The 17,066-nt window shown below is 35.2% G+C and overlaps 1 protein-coding gene across 1 annotated transcript; it reads right to left on the bottom strand.

Annotated features, from left to right (window-relative positions):
• Positions 1 to 5,107: 5,107 nt before the first annotated feature.
• On the bottom strand, positions 5,108 to 9,130 carry LOC132053932 (uncharacterized). Its single transcript, XM_059446025.1, has 4 exons — positions 8,899 to 9,130; positions 8,221 to 8,459; positions 7,936 to 8,139; positions 5,108 to 5,239 (listed from the first exon to the last, which is right to left on the bottom strand). Exons 1-4 carry the CDS (start codon positions 9,128 to 9,130, stop codon positions 5,108 to 5,110), a joined length of 807 nt encoding a protein of 268 aa, XP_059302008.1.
• Between the last annotated feature and the right edge of the window lie 7,936 nt (positions 9,131 to 17,066).

Below are 17,066 nucleotides of genomic sequence, written 5' to 3'. Positions count from 1 at the left end.
GTAGCAATATCTTAAAAGAGATTTTGAACTTTCACAAATTGATATGGTTAAGACACGTTCAGATGATTATGTTCCATTCCTAGAGAATAGAACTATTGATAAATATTACAAATACAGATCCATTCCCTGAAGTGAATGTGACGATGTTTAGTAAAGATTATAAATACAGACGTGCTCTTGGTTGTGAAAATATTACGCCCCACCTCCAGAAGAGGTGGAATAATTAGAAAAGATATTCTAAATATTCTATGTTTTATTCCTGAAGTAAACAAATCTGCTCCCGAAGTAGCAAACTCTAAAATCTTCTCCGGAAGTAGCTAATTTTGGACTTTACTCCTGAAGCAGTAAAACATTAAACTTTGCTTGACATAGTAAATCTGAAATTTAATCGAAGTAGCAAAACTTTGAAATTTACTCCAGAAGTAGTATATTATCTCCGCCAAAGTTACGTTTCAATCCCTTCTATCCGCAAGGTATGATTAACCACTGACTTCTTGTTTGCCTATACGTGCTTACCATCAGAAGCCCTTACGTAATTTCATATTATTTTAATCTAGTTAAAACGTTTTGTTAGTTTACGGACTTGTATAAATATGACATGTGCTTTTTCCTATAGCAAGTATAACACTTCACATGACCATTCATATACTAACGGAAAGTCTATTTAAAGTTGTTAGACCGGTTTCAATTTGATGCAAATCTTTTGCGACGTATTTTACGCCTATTTCTAGTTAATTTTGAGTTGATACGAGGCATATGATTAACTTAAGTCTACTATTTTGTGGCACTAAGCGTATAGGTTAAAACTATGGATAACTACTATGGATAACGAGACTTTTAAGAATTGAAAAAAAAAAACGGATATTACATACGGAAATTCTTATTTTCAACAAACAGTAGCATATATATAAGTTTATTGATGAGATCAAAATATGCTTGTGCAATTTTATTACTATGGATATGCTTGAAGTTTATTATAATTTGCTTATCCACAATTGTTATTATGAATTTGCTTATAGACGATGGTGTTAATTATATGCTCGTAATATTTTCATATGTTTATTGTGCTTGAGTAAAATAATGAGCCGCTAAAAATTATGTATAAAGCTCATCTAAATGACCAAGTTTCATTCCCCGAAGTGAATGAAGAAATACCACAACACACCTCCTGAAGAGATAAAATAACAAAGGATATAGATGTTATTTTGTGGTATGAAGGTCATTGATATTTTTACGTGCATCACTGTCGTATGTCAAATTATCTTGGATACCTTTATAACGTGTCATTCCATGGGATTTTGTAGAATATTTTCTATTATAACCACATTGATATAGCATTGGTTAGTTGTTATTTATTTTCTGAAGGAAATAACAAATTCATATATTTTCTTGATCAAGGATGTAATTTTATGTGGTCACTTATATATTAAGATACAAAATATTTAGATGTTAATAGCGAGCACAATCTCCTGAAGGAGATGTTTGAAATATTGAAGTTTAGAGCATAATGTTTATTGCTAGTTATTTATGAATTTATTATCTTTAAAAGTAAATTTGTTTACTTTATTCTTACATGACATCAGTTTTAAAGATCATCAAGTTCTCTTTCGTGACACGGCGAGTGTCTAAGCAATATTTGGTAGTGCAAAATTAGTGACCAAGGTCTCCGGAAGAGCTTAATTATTTGTGCACAAGAATCATGACCTAGTAGTGTCCAAACAATATATGATTATGGAAAGCAAATTGAAAGCTCCTGAAGAGTTTATCTATTATTATGTCATTCTTCTTGTATCGCAATATAAAAAAGTTGTTATGATCGAAATACAAGTTGTAGTAAACCCGAAGTTCTTGCGATAAAAATGATCAATACTACAAAGGATTGGAAGATTGAATATCTTCAAGTTACTACGGGTAAGAAATATATTTATGAAAGTTTGCCCGATTTGTACTACAAATATAAGCATGATGAATCACATGAACAATAAATATATAGTTTATATTGATATAAAATTCATGTCATAGTAAACCGAAGTTTACTAAAACAAATAGCACATGACATGGTAAACTTGAAGTTTACTAGTATAAATAATTTTATTAATCGGCATGAGCGATTTGATCATCCCGATTCAAATATGATGTGCAGATTGAGTATTTGACATATATTGAAGAACTAGAAGATTCTTCAATAATTTATTGTTGTTGCTTGTTCTCATGATAAGTTGATTATACTGGCTAAAGTTGAGATTGAGTTCCTTAAATTCTGAAAAAATATAAAAGGTGAATATGGGCCCGTTCACCTATTATGTGATGTCTTAAATAGATGCATCGATAAGAGAGTCACATGTGCGTTTATTGTCAACCTGCAGTTTGACATATGCAAAGTTACTTTCTCAAAAACGATTGAGTTGAGAACGTAATTTTCAGATTATGTAATCAAGATAATTCATCTTGTTAATGCTAGTTTGTACCAAGTTGGTTTGGCATTGAATGCCTCGATAAAAAGCTAAACCATTGCTTATGAGAACAATGCTTCATGTGCTAAATTATGATAAATTTTCCCTCACAATTGGTTCGGGGTTAGGAACACGATATTTCCATCTAACAGTTTTTTATATGTGGTATACGATTAATTAATCTACCATGATGCATAAAGATGGATTCCCCCAAAGAAAATGGGGTGTATGTTAGTTTTTCTAACATAAGGGGAAGAATAACGGTGAGGAATATGTGATAAATTATATATCATTAGTATGATCCTCATTCAAAAGATAATTCTACTCAAATGCTAGAAGCATTTGCTAACCCAAAATTAATTTCTAACTTCATTTTGCAAAATGCTCCTATTAAATTTATGTCCACGAAGGACGAGTCTATAGCATACATGAAGTGTGGTAGACTAATCGGTTCCAAACGCAATAATCATGGAAAAGAAAGAGGAGCAAATGATCAATGATCATTATAAGGAGGCAATGTGCTCTTGAAGAGCCTACGACATAACACTTCATGAAACCTCATGAGACGTTTAGGTACCTAAAAAATAATGGAAGTGATGAGATCTCAATAAGTTATGTCACATTGCGAACCGATACAAATGATATATCATCGATGATATCTTTGGTACAATATAGCACTATATTGTAAAAGATTGTGAGGATCTAAATTCTACGTCTATTAAAGCATGCTAACGAAATTATTATCAAGTGAAATGACGCATCTTGGTAAGCGTAAAGCTTATTGGACTGTTATTCGGACACCGAGAAGATGTCACATGTTTAAATAGAAATAGATGTTGTCATGACCTATATGAATTACTTGACAAAATTATATGAAAATTCTGAAGAATTTTAAATGCAAAAAGCATATACAAGTTGTAGAAATTTATTCATAATTCTTATATGAATTAAGTTAAGCAAGGTGTAGCGATTTTATCATCTTAATGAATATTTTGACTAAGGGCACAAATGACTCTATTTATCCTTACGTCTTTGTGAAAGTAAAAAGCTGTCATATTGGTTAGTGCAAGTTGATGACTTGAGAATTATTGAAACTCTTGAAGAGTTTTCAAAAGAAATAGATTATTTGAAAGAAGTTGAAATGAGAAACTTGCGAGAATTTTTGGTCTGAAGTGCCATATCTTTATGCAATTGATTCATTTATATATTTTGCTATGACTATGGAGGATTATAGTCATACGATGTTGTTCTACATGAAGTCTAGTCATGTAAAGATAGCATCTGTTTATAAAGCAAGTCAGGAATACACTTGCAGTGATTTCAATAATATCACATATCATTGCAACTCTATCCAAAGATTGAAGATGCAGCAGCATACATAGCCCAACTAAAGAGAGGATTCATAAAAGCACAAGTCATGCTTCATCAAAGTTGTTCTTCACACACGAGCTCTAGAAGAATGGTGATATCAACGTACAAGAGATTTGTTCGAGCGTTAATATGGTGATTTATTCACCAAGTCTCTACCAATCCCGCAACCAAGTCTATAGCAAATGCAACTCTCAAGTGAAGATGTGAAGATTCAAGTTTTGGATTGAAGTTCTCATCAGGGGGAGTTAATACGCGTTGTACTCTTTTTTCCTTTCAAGATTTTTGTCCTACTGGATTTTTTCTTGTAAGGTTTTTAATGAAGCAACCAAATAGCGTATTATTAGAAATGTGTACTCTTTTTCCTTCACTAGATTTTTTCCCACTGGGTATTTTCTAGTAAGGTTTTAATGAGGCATATTATCTATCGAAATAGACATCAAGGGGAGTGTTATAAATATTATTATAATATTGTGATGTCTATCTTTAGGAGGAATTTTAGGGTTTGCTAGGGTTTGTGACTTTGGCACCAAGTCAATTCTCTCCTATAAATAGAGAGGTTCTCTTCATTGTATTTAATCCCTAACAAGAGAAATAAGAACTCTCCCCTCTTCTCTCTTTCTCTACAATTATCACTACTGGAAAATAGTCTTATGGCAACGCCGAGAAAACCGTTGCTATAGATAGATGAACCGTTGCAAGAGATTTATAGCAACGGTTTAAGGTGCGTTCCATCTGCTCGCGTGCCGATACATCTATGGCAACGGTTTCAGCGGTTGGTAAAACACGTTGCTATAGCCATATCTCTACAGAACGGTTGCTCCCCTTTCGATGCAACGAGTTTTGTGTGTTAGTTGGAACGGTTTCCATCGTCCCCATAGACCTTTAAGCAACGACTTTTGAGGCTATTGCAACGAGTTTTGTAGAGGTTATTGCAACATACTTTTTATTTATTGCAACGGTTTTTGTCTATTGCAACGGCCTTTTTTGGTACAAAAATCTTGCAATTATTTTTGGAAAATCCTATTGCAACGGTTCTCATGACCTATTGCAACGGTTTATACGAAACGGTGGCCACTGATTTATATATATATATATATATATACACACATTACAAATTCAATAAATCGAAAGCACAATTTTTCATAATCCAAAATATCAACATTCATCATAATCCAAAATGTCCAACATTAATTCATAGTCCAAAATATATATCCAACATTCCTAATCCAACATACCGTACAAGCAAAATGTTCAACCCAAAATGCATAGTTAAGTTTTACATTTCAAGATTTAGGATAAGTTTCAACATGTTCGATAGCAAAAAGATTGTTAGAACATGTACAAGCTTCATAAAAGATCTTCTCAAGTAAGATCAACGTGTTCATTGTCTCCTTCCCTTTCTTCATTTTCGACACCTACAAAAGAGAATGAATAATGTCACTACCCTTCAAACGCACACGCACATAATACAAAGATACAACTTATTATAAATGGATACCAATTTTATACTACAATTTAAATACAGAAAAAATCAATATCAACCAAAACGGAGAAAGAGAGACATGTCGTACAATATGCTTAAAATTACACAAACTCGAGGAATTAAAAAATTATACTAAGACCTTCAATACATTTTGAAAATAATCGAGCTAGCGGGTCTAGTTTTTCACATCATAAATGCAGTGAGTTGATGATGACTACAGTATGTGATGACACCTGCATCATGTTTTTGAGGGAATTCTGGTGGATGTTGTTTTCTAATAATGAAGGGATGGAGCAACTTTTGATCTTTTGGTTATTGGAATAAAGGAAGTGAGTAGATGGAAAAATAAGGAAATCGAAATATTGGTGATTCGGGTATGGTGCTTGTGGGGACATGGTTTGGGTCTCATGACTAACTTGTATACTCATGATCCTAGTCTAATGGGATATGAAGAGGTACATCATAGTATGCTACTTAATTAGTTGCACAAAAGGTGGACAACTTGTGCAAATAAGGTGGTTGTTGATGGATGGGCTTTGTGATGGTATCGAAGCGTGTATAACTTTGTATTATTGCTATTACACCTCGAAGGTCCGGACAAAAATGCAAGATATACCGAGACAACATACAAGGACACAAGACAAGGCCATACATGCAAGACTCCTACCGGTTTTTTTCAAAGACAGACTGCGACGGCAAAGAATCGGTAGCGCAAAGACTATTCCGGTTTTTTGCATTGCATTCAATTTGTGCACCAAAGGGACCGGAATTGGGACACATACAAAATTTCAGCGGGTGCGCGAGATTGCAAAATTTCACTTCAAAGAAACAATTTTCTTAGCAAGATTGGTCACTTCGGTTTATTAGAGAATAGTATTTGGATGTGACTTGTGCAAATAAGGTGGTTTTTAAAAAAAAAAGTCTCAAGGCAAAGTCTTGCCCCTCCGCATAACTTCCTTAAGGAAAAACTAAAGGTATGCGGAGGGGCATAACTTTCCTCGAGGCATAATTTAGTTTTGCCTTATTGGGCAAAACTTTTCCTTAAGGAATTATGCCTTATGAACTTTTAATTAAGGTATAACCAAAAGTATGCCTTAACTAAAAGTGTGCCTTGAAAAGTTAAAAAAAAAAAAAAAAAAAAAAAAAAAGTCTCAAGGCAAAGTCGCCCCCTCGGCATAACTTCCTAAGGAAAAACTAAAGTTATGCGGAGGGGCATTTTTTTTCCTCAAGGCATAATTTAGTTTTGCCTTATGGGGCAAAACTTTTCCTTAAGGAATTATGCCTTATGGGGCCGACTTTTAATTAAGGTATAACCAAAAGTATGCCTTAACTAAAAGTGTGCCTTGAAAAGTTAAAAAAAAAAAAAAAAAAAAGTCTCAAGGCAAAGTCGCTCTCCGGCATAACTTCCTTAAGGAAAAACTAAAGTTATGCGGAGGGGCATAACTTTTCCTCAAGGCATAATTTAGTTTTGCCTTATGGGGCAAAATTTTTCCTTAAGGAACTATGCCTTATGGGGCATTATTTGCAAGAATTTACACTGATCGGAAATGATATAGAGTATAGAGTTGGCACAAAAATAAACAAGCCGTAGTCTGATTAAGAGTGTACCGGTTTTTCGGTTTTTTAATTTGCAGATATGCAGGTTCATCAAAAATGCAGCTAGTGTTGGTTTGTATTGGTATTGATAGCAAAATGCAAGATATACCAGAGACAACATACAAGGACACAAGACAAGGCCATACATGCAAGACTCTTGCTGGTTTTTTCAAAGACAGATATGCAAAGAATCGGGTAGCAGTCAAAGACTATCTTCGGTTTTTGCATTGCCAATTTGTGCACCAAAGGGACCGTACTTGGGACACGTACAAAATTTCAGCGGGTGCGAGCTAGATTAATGTTAAAATTTCACTTCAAAGAAACAATTTTCTTAGCAAGATTGGTCAAAAACTGGTTTATTATTCGAATAGTAGGTGGACGACTTGTGCAAATAAGGTGGTTTTTAAAAAAAAAAGTCTCAAGGCAAAGTACGCCCCTCCGCATAACTTCCTTAAGGAAAAACTAAAGTTATGCCGGAGGGGCATAACTTTTTCTCAAGGCATAATTTAGTTTTGCCTTATGGGGCAAAACTTTTCCTTAAGGAATTATACCTTATGCGTACTTTTAATTAAGGTATAACCAAAAGTATGCCTTAACTAAAAGTGTGCCTTGAAAAGTTTTTTTAAAAAAAAAAAAATGTCTCAAGGCAAAGTACGCCCTCCGGCATAACTTCGTTAAGGAAAAACTAAAGTTATGCGGAGGGGGCATAACTTTTCCTCAAGGCATAATTTAGTTTTGCCTTATTGGGCAAAACTTTTCCTTAAGGAATTATGCCTTATGGGGCAGACTTTTAATTAAGGTATAACCAAAAGTATGCCTTAACTAAAAGTGTGCCTTGAAAAGTTTAAAAAAAAAAAAAAAAAGTCTCAAGGCAAAGTCGCCCCTCCGCATAACTTCCTTAAGGAAAACTAAAGTTATGCGGAGGGGCATAACTTTTCCTCAAGGCATAATTTAGTTTTGCCTTATGGGGCAAAATTTTTCCTTAAGGAACTAATTTAAAGAAAAGAAAGTTGTCTATGATTTATATCTTACTTGAGCCGCATCGGAGTTCCAATATTCGAGGAGAGCCTTAAATTGAGATTCTGAAACTTCTTTAGGCCTTTTTGCCATTCGAATTTCGTCATTGGCATAGCGATAGTAGTGTTTCTTCTTCAACCCATTCTTATACTTTCTCCAAGCAAGTTGAATTGTTCGCAAAGCCCATTCTTTCGCAACTTTAGGAATGTCATATTTCTCCTACAATTTGGTGCAATTGGGTTAGTGCAAAAAAAATCGAAATATTTTCAAGTAAAAATTGGAACATTGAGAAATTCAAACCATGGTATAGTTCCACATATCATCATGTGTCTTCAATTTCTTCCATTTAAACACATTCAGAGGACAGAAGGTCCCATTCCTTGCCAATGTGCCGAGGAAGCTACCCAACTCTTTCACAATTGCTTCAGTAGGACCAATGGGTTGGTGTAACTCATTTAGCACGATCAGTTTGCGCTCACTCCGTCCATGTACACTTTGCATTTGTGTTCCACCTCTTTTTCTTTTTTGAGTGGAAGGGCCTGTAATAATATGAACCAAACAATTTATAGTTATGCAGACAATTGGTGGGACCTATTTCAAATTTAGTAATTTTAGAACATAAGCACCGCTTGCTTATGAACTATTTTTAGTAAGATAAAAATTAATTCTAAAACTAAATCCAGACAATACAACTATCAGATTTTATAAGCTAAAGACTAATTCTAATTTCAAGTGCATGTAGTTTAAATCTGTAAAATCTTGCCTCCTTCGCCAGATTGGTCATTTGCTTGAAGATTAGTAGAATCATGTGGATCTTGTTGGATTTGTTCAAGAATCGCTTGTAATGCAGAATGCCGGAAAGTTGTGAGGTTTGTTGCACTTGTTCTTGTGCTTCTCGTGATTCGGGGAGTGGTGGAATCCAACAAGACTTGCTCATGTCATTGTTTTGTCCGCAAGACAAGTAGAATCGGGACACACTTGCCGCACTTGTTCCACTTCGCATCCGGCCTAGAATGTAGTTTGAGTTCTGCTTGTGCTTGTAATCCTTTTCATTTGACTTATTAACATGAGGTTCTGGAATGTATTTTGAGTTTTGCTTGTGCTTGTGATTCAAAACCCTTTGGCTTAGCAAAGATGCAACTGATCCAGGTGGAATGAAGTTTGAGTTCTTAACTCTCTTGCTTTTTCTTGAACTCCCGTCTTGATTCATGATTACTCAAGTCTCGCAAGTTTTAGAATATGAAATATAAAATTGGTTAGCGAGAATGTCGGTCTTCGTAAACGAAACAAAGCTTGATCTTGCGTAAACGAAATCAATAGAATGGCAGTAGGATTATATTATCTAGTACTATTGTGACACAAACTAGGACTATGAACTCGAGTTCTACTATAAGTAGGCAGGGCATTAATCTAAGTAGAAATAGATAAAAGTTCACACTAAATAGGCAAATTAACAGTCAAACAGAAACATGATTTTCTTGCATTAAGAAGGGATATTCTTGTAGAAATTCAAGAAAAGATCATAAAATATGTATGAAAAAAGGCATTTATCAGACGCTCAAAATAAAAAATGAAACAATGATGAGCATATATAAAAAGAGTTCAGAACTTTATTGTCTAATCATTTTCCTCCATGGAATCCCAATCAGCATCATCGAACTCATCCTCCTCTTCCGATGTTTCCATAATTGTATCTTCTGAATGTTGTGCATTAGATGGAATATCAACGACATCAGCGGGCACATCTTCTCTTGACCATCTAACGTCACCGTCATCTAATCTAGTTGAGGGACCAGTGTCATCATTAGGCTCCCTCCAAAATGTGTCTCCTATATTAGGACAATTCTCTTTCTCTAGATCATACAAATCAACAGGGACTTTATTCCTTGCATAATAAACATCTTTCTCAACTGGATCCGCCACATAAAAACTTGATGAACTTGTGATGCCAACACAAAAGGATCATCTTTACAGCATAACTTGTTGAAGTATACTCGAGTTAACCCATATTCATCTACTTCATTATGAAACCAATCACATCTAAACAGTACAACACTAAAATGGCCATAATAATCAATCTCAATGATATCTTGAATAACTCCATAATAAATAACCTCTCCATCTATGGGATTTTGGTCCCTAGAACTAGCAAAACTATCCGTTGTTCTTTGCGCTAGCGTCACTCCACTATTTTGAGTCTTTCGTGGGGCATCCCGACTTTTTGTATGAAATCGGTATCCATTAATGAAATATGCAAAGTGTATCTCTTGCCCACCACATTAGGCATTCTAGATAGCCATATTAGATAATCGGGTACTTCAACATTTTTAACTTTCTCTTCAAACCAACCGCTGAATTCCCGACTATGATTCCTTGCTCTTGCCCATGCGTTTGATCTAGTATGATTACTCATTACATTCTTATGTTCCCTGCAATCATGAATATTTGAAATTTAATATTTAGGACTTTATAAATTGAGCTTAACAGGCGTTATCATAACGAAATGAATGAAGTTTAAAATATAAGTAATTGTTATGTATTTGATCTTACTCGATAAACTTTTCAACTTGTTCATCTCCAGTGTTGAATAAGGCATACCGATGTGCCTCATAACGTAACGCGTGGATCCATCATAAAAGTCGAATCCTTTTTCTTCTCAATTCCAATTGGATGACCTATCTTAGGGAATATAGGTGACAAATTCGAGCACATTCATCATCCTCGTCTCGTACCTACCGAATCTTGTCTTCACACCATCGCGTAGGTATCTTGAACAAAAGGTCAAGCACTCTTCAGCCAAAAAACCCTCTGCTATTGATGCTTCTGCACAAGATCGATTACGAACGAACGTCTTCAACTTACATAGGTGCCTCTCATTGGGATACATCCAGCGAAGATGAGTCGGACCCCCAAGCTTAATTTCATTCACTAAATGAATAGGTAAATGTGGCATTATATCAAAAAATCTTTGGATGAAAAATCCTTTCCAGGTCACATATTATTTCAACAATTTTTAATCCAATTTCTCAAGATCTCTTCTACTTATAACCTTACTACATATAGCTCTAAAGAAATTGCCCAATCTAATCAAGGTTAATGAAACAATCTTGGGCAGCACTTTTCTAACGGCAACCTGGAGCAGGTAATGCATTATAAAATGAGCATCATGACTCTTGTACCCCGATATTTTCATCTCCTTCACTTGCACACGATGTGATATATTAGAAGCACACCCTTTTGGTAATTTGGCATTTTTCAAGACGGTGCAAAACAACCTTTTCTGTTCGGGCTTCATGGAGAAACAAGCTTGAGCCAAACTTACATTTCCATCATTATCTTCTATTGGTTGTAGCTCCTTTCGTATCCCCATTTCTTGTAAGTCATAGCGAGAATTTACATGATCCTTTGACTTTCCATCTATCTCCAGTAAAGTCCCAAGCAAACTGTCACATATATTCTTTTCTATGTGCATCACATCAAGGTTGTGCCTCAATTTGTTATGTGCCCAATATGGCAATTCAAAAAAAATAGATCTTTTTTTCCACGGACCCTTATTATCTCGAGGCCTTTTTTTTTTTTGCCCTTTCCAAATACATTGTTGAATTCATGCAGCTCTTCAAGCACTTCTATACCCGACAAAGCTGTAGGTGCAGGTCTATGCTCCTCCTTACCATCAAATGACTTTTTATCTTTTCGCAATGGATGATCAGAAGGCAAAAATCTACGATGACCCAAGTAGCACATCTTACGACTATGTTTGAGATATTGAGAGCATGTGTCATAATTACAAGTGGGGCATGCCAATTTTCCCTTGGTGCTCCATCCTGAAAGCATTGCTAATGCTGGAAAATCACTAACTGTCCACAATAAGGCTGCACGCATTCGGAATGTTTGGTCGGTTTCAGCATCATATGTTTCTATCCCAGGTTCCCATAGTTCCTTCAATTCTGCAATTAGTGGTTGTAGATACACATCTATATCATTTCCTGGAGATGATGGACCTGGAATGATCATTGACAACATAATATACTCCGGCTTCATGCAAATCCATGGTGATAAATTATAGTTCATCAACATAACAGGCCACGAGCTATGAGAAATACTCATGGTTCTAAACGGGTTGAAACCATCACTTGACAGACCCAATCTAACATTACGAGGATCTCGAGAGAAGTCTGGGTACAAACGATCAAAATCCTTCCATGCTTCCCCCCATCGCCAGGATGCCTTAAATTTCCATCATTGGGTCGTTCATTAGCGTGCCATCTCATTGCAACAATGTTTGTTTCGAACACATGAATATCCTCTCGAAGCCTAGGCTTTAAGGGGAAGTACCTTAAAACCTTCGCAGAATTTTAGAGCGTGAATTAGTCGAGGCATCACCAACACTCTTCCATCTAGAAGTTCCACGACGGAAGCGATTTTCGCTTTCTCATTGTCCTTCCAAAATAACATGCAGTCATTAGGGCATGCATGTATTTTTTCGTAATGAAGACCCAAATCTTTAATCACTTGTCTAGCCTTATTGAAAGACTCTGGTATCTGAGCAAAGGGAAATGCCTCTCTTATCAAATCTAACAAGTCTGAGAATGCTACATTACTCAAACCATGTAATGATTTAAATAAGTACAACCGAATGGTGAAACTCAATTTATTGAAATTTTCACAACCCGGATATAAGTCTTGTTTCCCTTCCTCCAATAATTTAAAAAATTTCTTTGCATCTGCATAGATAAACCGTGTCGCACTCCTTCTTCATGCCCTGACTCACCCTCTACATTTCTAAATGTATCATGAAGTAGTCCATCAATGTCGTCACGCAAGTTAGAACCTTCATCGTCATTTATTGGATGCGGTGTATTTCTCGATGAAACCCCTTCTCCATGAAAAACCCATTTGGTGTAATTATCAACAAAACCATGAACAACCAAGTGATCCTCCACCACATTTCTGTAATGCCAATAGCGATTCATGCACTTCTTGCAAGGACATAATATCTCATTTCCTTGAGAAGCTCTTTCAAATGCCTTATCAAGAAAATAATTCACTCCATCAACATACTCTTCTGTCCATCTTAGGTGACTCATCCAACTTTTATCTCCATTATCCATTTAATCCTACATATCACAAGCAAATCACCAAAATTAAGATTCATGCTAAGCTTAGAAACTGAAGTCAAGATCACCAGATCCCTTTAGCAACAAGTAATAAAAAAATAAAGATAAAATTCTAGACATGTTCAGTGAAGTCAGGATTTAGGTAGAGCAAAGCTTTGAACATAGATGCACTTAAATCAAGTCAAGGAAATTGGGGTGGTACAGATCTAAAAAGGTCCGATTCGTAGAATAAATTAAACTTCCTAACTAGGTGTTCCTTGTTCACAATCTTTCTCCACGTAAGTACAAAATCTGAGTTTTTTATGTGGAAGAGTATTTCTTTTTACTCACTGTAAATGCCACTTTTTGATAAAGTGATACCATTTAATCTCGCAAGTTTTACGCGGGTTGGCTACCACCACCCTCCTCCTTTATCCGGGTTATTTACTAGCACAATATAAGCAAGCTCACACTGACATAACCATTATAGCTAACCATTTTGTTATAGTAACACTCAGGCCTTAAAAAAAGAAACAGTAAATAGCTAAATGAACTTATTATTCTTGTTGCAACTCTAATATAGCAGCATTTTAGCCTACCAGTCCACTAGTTAACTTCACAAAGTCCAGCTCAAATAAGCAACTTCTTATATAAAAGTAATGATACTTACAAGTTCCTATCGACCACACAAAATCTTGAGTTTAGCAGTTTATAAAATTACAGTAAAAAAAAACTGAAACAGATAAGCAAAAAATTAAACCTTAAATTGGTCTTAATTGGAAATCATGCAGATTGGAAATTCAGAGGATTGAAACACTTGGATGCTGCACTATGCTACTTAATCTGGCTAAATGAGTTGCTACTATTTGCCTTGAAAAGTTAAAAAAAAAAAAAAAAAAAGTCTCAAGGCAAAGTCTGCCCCCTCCGGCATAACTTCCTTAAGGAAAAACTAAAGTCTTTGGGAGGAGAGCAGGGGGTAACTTTTCCTCAAGGCATAATTTAGTTTTGCCTTATGGGGCAAAATTTTTTGATTAAGGACCTTATGGGGCATTATTTGCAAGAATTTACACAGATTCAGGAAATGATATAGGGTATAGAGTTGGCACAAAAATAAACAACTGTAGTCTGCAGATTAAGAGTGTGACTGGTTTTACTGGTTTTTTAATTTGCAGATATGCAGGTTCATCAAAAATGCAGCTAGTGTTGGTTTGTATTGGTATTGATAGCAAAATGCAGAGCTCACAAGAAAATTTCACTTCAAAGAAACGAGTCTTAGCAAGTTGGTAATACAAGTCACAAAACACCTACTTTGGTTTTTTTAAAAAAAAAAGTCTCAAGTGGGGTTCTTGTTACTAGTTAGATAAACTAAAGTATGGTCATACGGGATCTATGTATTGACTCTTCTTCGGTGTGTGGTATTAGCATTATATGCTCATCCCTTTGAAGAATTGACAATATGTGGAAATGGTATTGGCTTTAGGGAGTATGCGGTAGTTGAAAATTTGCACCGGTGCTAGTTTCCTCCGAGGGGGCAAATTTCATTGAAGCAAAAGAGCTACATTATAGTTAAGTTGTGCAGGATTCAAATGGTTGCTGTTTTTCATGTGGAATATGGATAAATGACTTTTGCATGGAAACAACAAAGAAATAATGCAGAGTCACACAATGAGAGGCAATCCTGGGAGTGTAGCAAGTTGCAGCTTCTAACAGTCTCCTCTTATTGTTGCTGGTTTTCTACAACACATCATCAAGCAAAAGAATTACACTAAGATACCGAGTAATTTCTTGAGAGGATAGTTGGTCAAGTTGTGCATCAAGGGGCCAAGCTTGGGAAACAATTTGATTGACACAAGTACCGATGGAATGCGGTGCAATAAGATGAGTTCTTGCAGCTTTTTTACACCGGTGTGATCAATAAGATGAGCGAGCAGGACACAACATTGCATGCGAGAATTCTATCATTAACTCATTTTATCAAGTTTTTGTTTTTTTACCACATACATAGTTTAGGCTTTTGTAGCACCAACTCAAGACATCATCAAGTCCTAAATTGGAACACTCCAACCTTAGACATAGCATTAACTTCAGGAAATCAGTAATAACCTTAATAACCATGATTTAGCTATTCGAAAATAGTAAAGCTCACACATTTCACTAGATATTTACTAAATTGAAGTAGTTCCATCCATTTCTTATCTACTTTAAATGATATAATAGGAAAATAAGCAACCAGATATTGTAAAAATATTGAGACAAAAACTCAATAATTTGAACAAACCAAAATCACAATTTTAATGAAAACGAAGAAAAAGATGAAGGGACATGAAGAAATCAAAAGCCCTTACCTCACACTAGCGATTCACGGGCTCGCGATGTCAAACCGGTCGTCTACGAAGTGACCAAAGTGTCGTAGAAGAACACTTGGGATTCTCGGGAGAACGATCAACACCCTTAAAGAAAAAACCGTGCTCGCGATGTCGAACCGTCGTTTACGACGTGATAAAGTGTCGTTGAAGAACACTTGGGATTCTCGGGAGAACAATCAAAATCCTTAAAGAAAAAACTTTCTTTTTCCGTTAGCCAAGACCATTGAATTCTTTTCACATCATCAACAACAAACCAATAGGTCAAGTTATATGACAATATGTAGGCTTATTTGCATGTGGCGGTGGCTTATTTCAAATTTTAGGATCTAGAATAGCAATAAAATACACTATATGAACCTTTTTTATTTGGACGAACACAATATTGCATAAACGTTTCTCCTTTGTCTTCCACTTCCCCGTACCTAAAGAGATTTCTTCATTTACTATTTGACTTAATGCCTTCTCCTTTGAATTTAATCACATGAATATTGTTCCAAAAATACATTATTCTACTAATCGAAACCAATAAAATTTTCTCTCGTAACTATATTTACGAAGCAGAAAGCAGAATAATCGCTTTTTAAATGTATCTTTTCAGCCATTCGAAAACACCATGTCGAGAAAAAGATAAACTTTCTATACCTTATAGCCACTTCCATGGTAATTTTTAGTCACTCAAGATATGGTCGATTAAAGTTATACAAAAAATTACAAGAAGAAACAAGTTTAGATCCAACATCAGGTCCAGAGAAAACAATTTCACCACACTACATGAAATCGCCACTATAAAATGCACCCAACAAGAGTGAAATTGCAGAGAAAGTCAAAGGAAAAAAGCCAAATCTCAGCTTTTTCTTTTGACAACAAAAATAGGGAAGAAAAGTGATATTGTAGAACCAAGCAAAGCAAAGACCCAACCAAAAGGCTTAAAATTATTTCAAACCCACTTCGATAAAGGACCCAAATTAATTGTTTGCTGAATATCACAAAAGGGGTTCTATTTTTTAGCCTTTATACGAGTTTTCTAAACTTAGCTTATATCAAATACACTACCCACACCTCACAGATTAAAGAAAAAATAAGAGATTAAAGAAGAAATTCAAAAATAATCGGCAAAGAACTTACAATTTCTTGACTAATGATGTCTCAAATATGTCTTCTCGATTTCTCAAACAACCACTTCTTCTAACCATTTAGCACTTCAACCCTAGAAATTAACTACACTAATATTTTGAAATTTCAGTTGAAAAAGACCAAACAACAATATAAACAAGAGAAGATGAAATGAGGAGTTCGACGGAGAGGAGTTCGATGGAGAATCGTTAATGGAGAGGATTTTTTTGTTTGATACGTTCATCGATGAAAGAGAAGACATATTAGTTTTGATTTAGCAAATAAATGTAAAAAGAAAAGAAAAGAAATGATTTTGGCGGGTTAAGCAAAAAATAGAGCGGGGAAATTAAAGGGCGGAGGGAATTAAAACCGTTCCAATAGATAAAAATAGCTGTCACAGATAACATTAACAGCAACGGTTAACAAATGTGTTGCTATAGGTAACCCTATAGCGACGGTTTTGTACAGTGGCAACGGTTTAATTATTAACTTGTACCGGTGTCCTCAAAACCTTTTGGCAACGGTTTTAACCGTTGCCATATGACATCTACAACAACGGTTTAAGAACCGT

This window comes from Lycium ferocissimum, chromosome 4 (assembly GCF_029784015.1).
Source record: "Lycium ferocissimum isolate CSIRO_LF1 chromosome 4, AGI_CSIRO_Lferr_CH_V1, whole genome shotgun sequence".
NCBI classification, from domain to species: domain Eukaryota; kingdom Viridiplantae; phylum Streptophyta; class Magnoliopsida; order Solanales; family Solanaceae; genus Lycium; species Lycium ferocissimum.
This window is presented reverse-complemented; position numbering and strand designations above follow the sequence as displayed.

Bases quoted from the DNA above. Each gene is read 5' to 3' on its own strand.
- LOC132053932 (XM_059446025.1), bottom strand. From the start codon at position 9,130: ATGAATCAAGACGGGAGTTCAAGAAAAAGCAAGAGAGTTAAGAACTCA. The intron at 8,460-8,898 runs GTGTGTCCCGAT...ATATTATTACAG, and splicing joins AAGTGGAACAAGTGCGGCAA to GCCCTTCCACTCAAAAAAGA. The intron at 8,140-8,220 runs GTTTGAATTTCT...ACCAAATTGTAG, and splicing joins ATATGTGGAACTATACCATG to GAGAAATATGACATTCCTAA.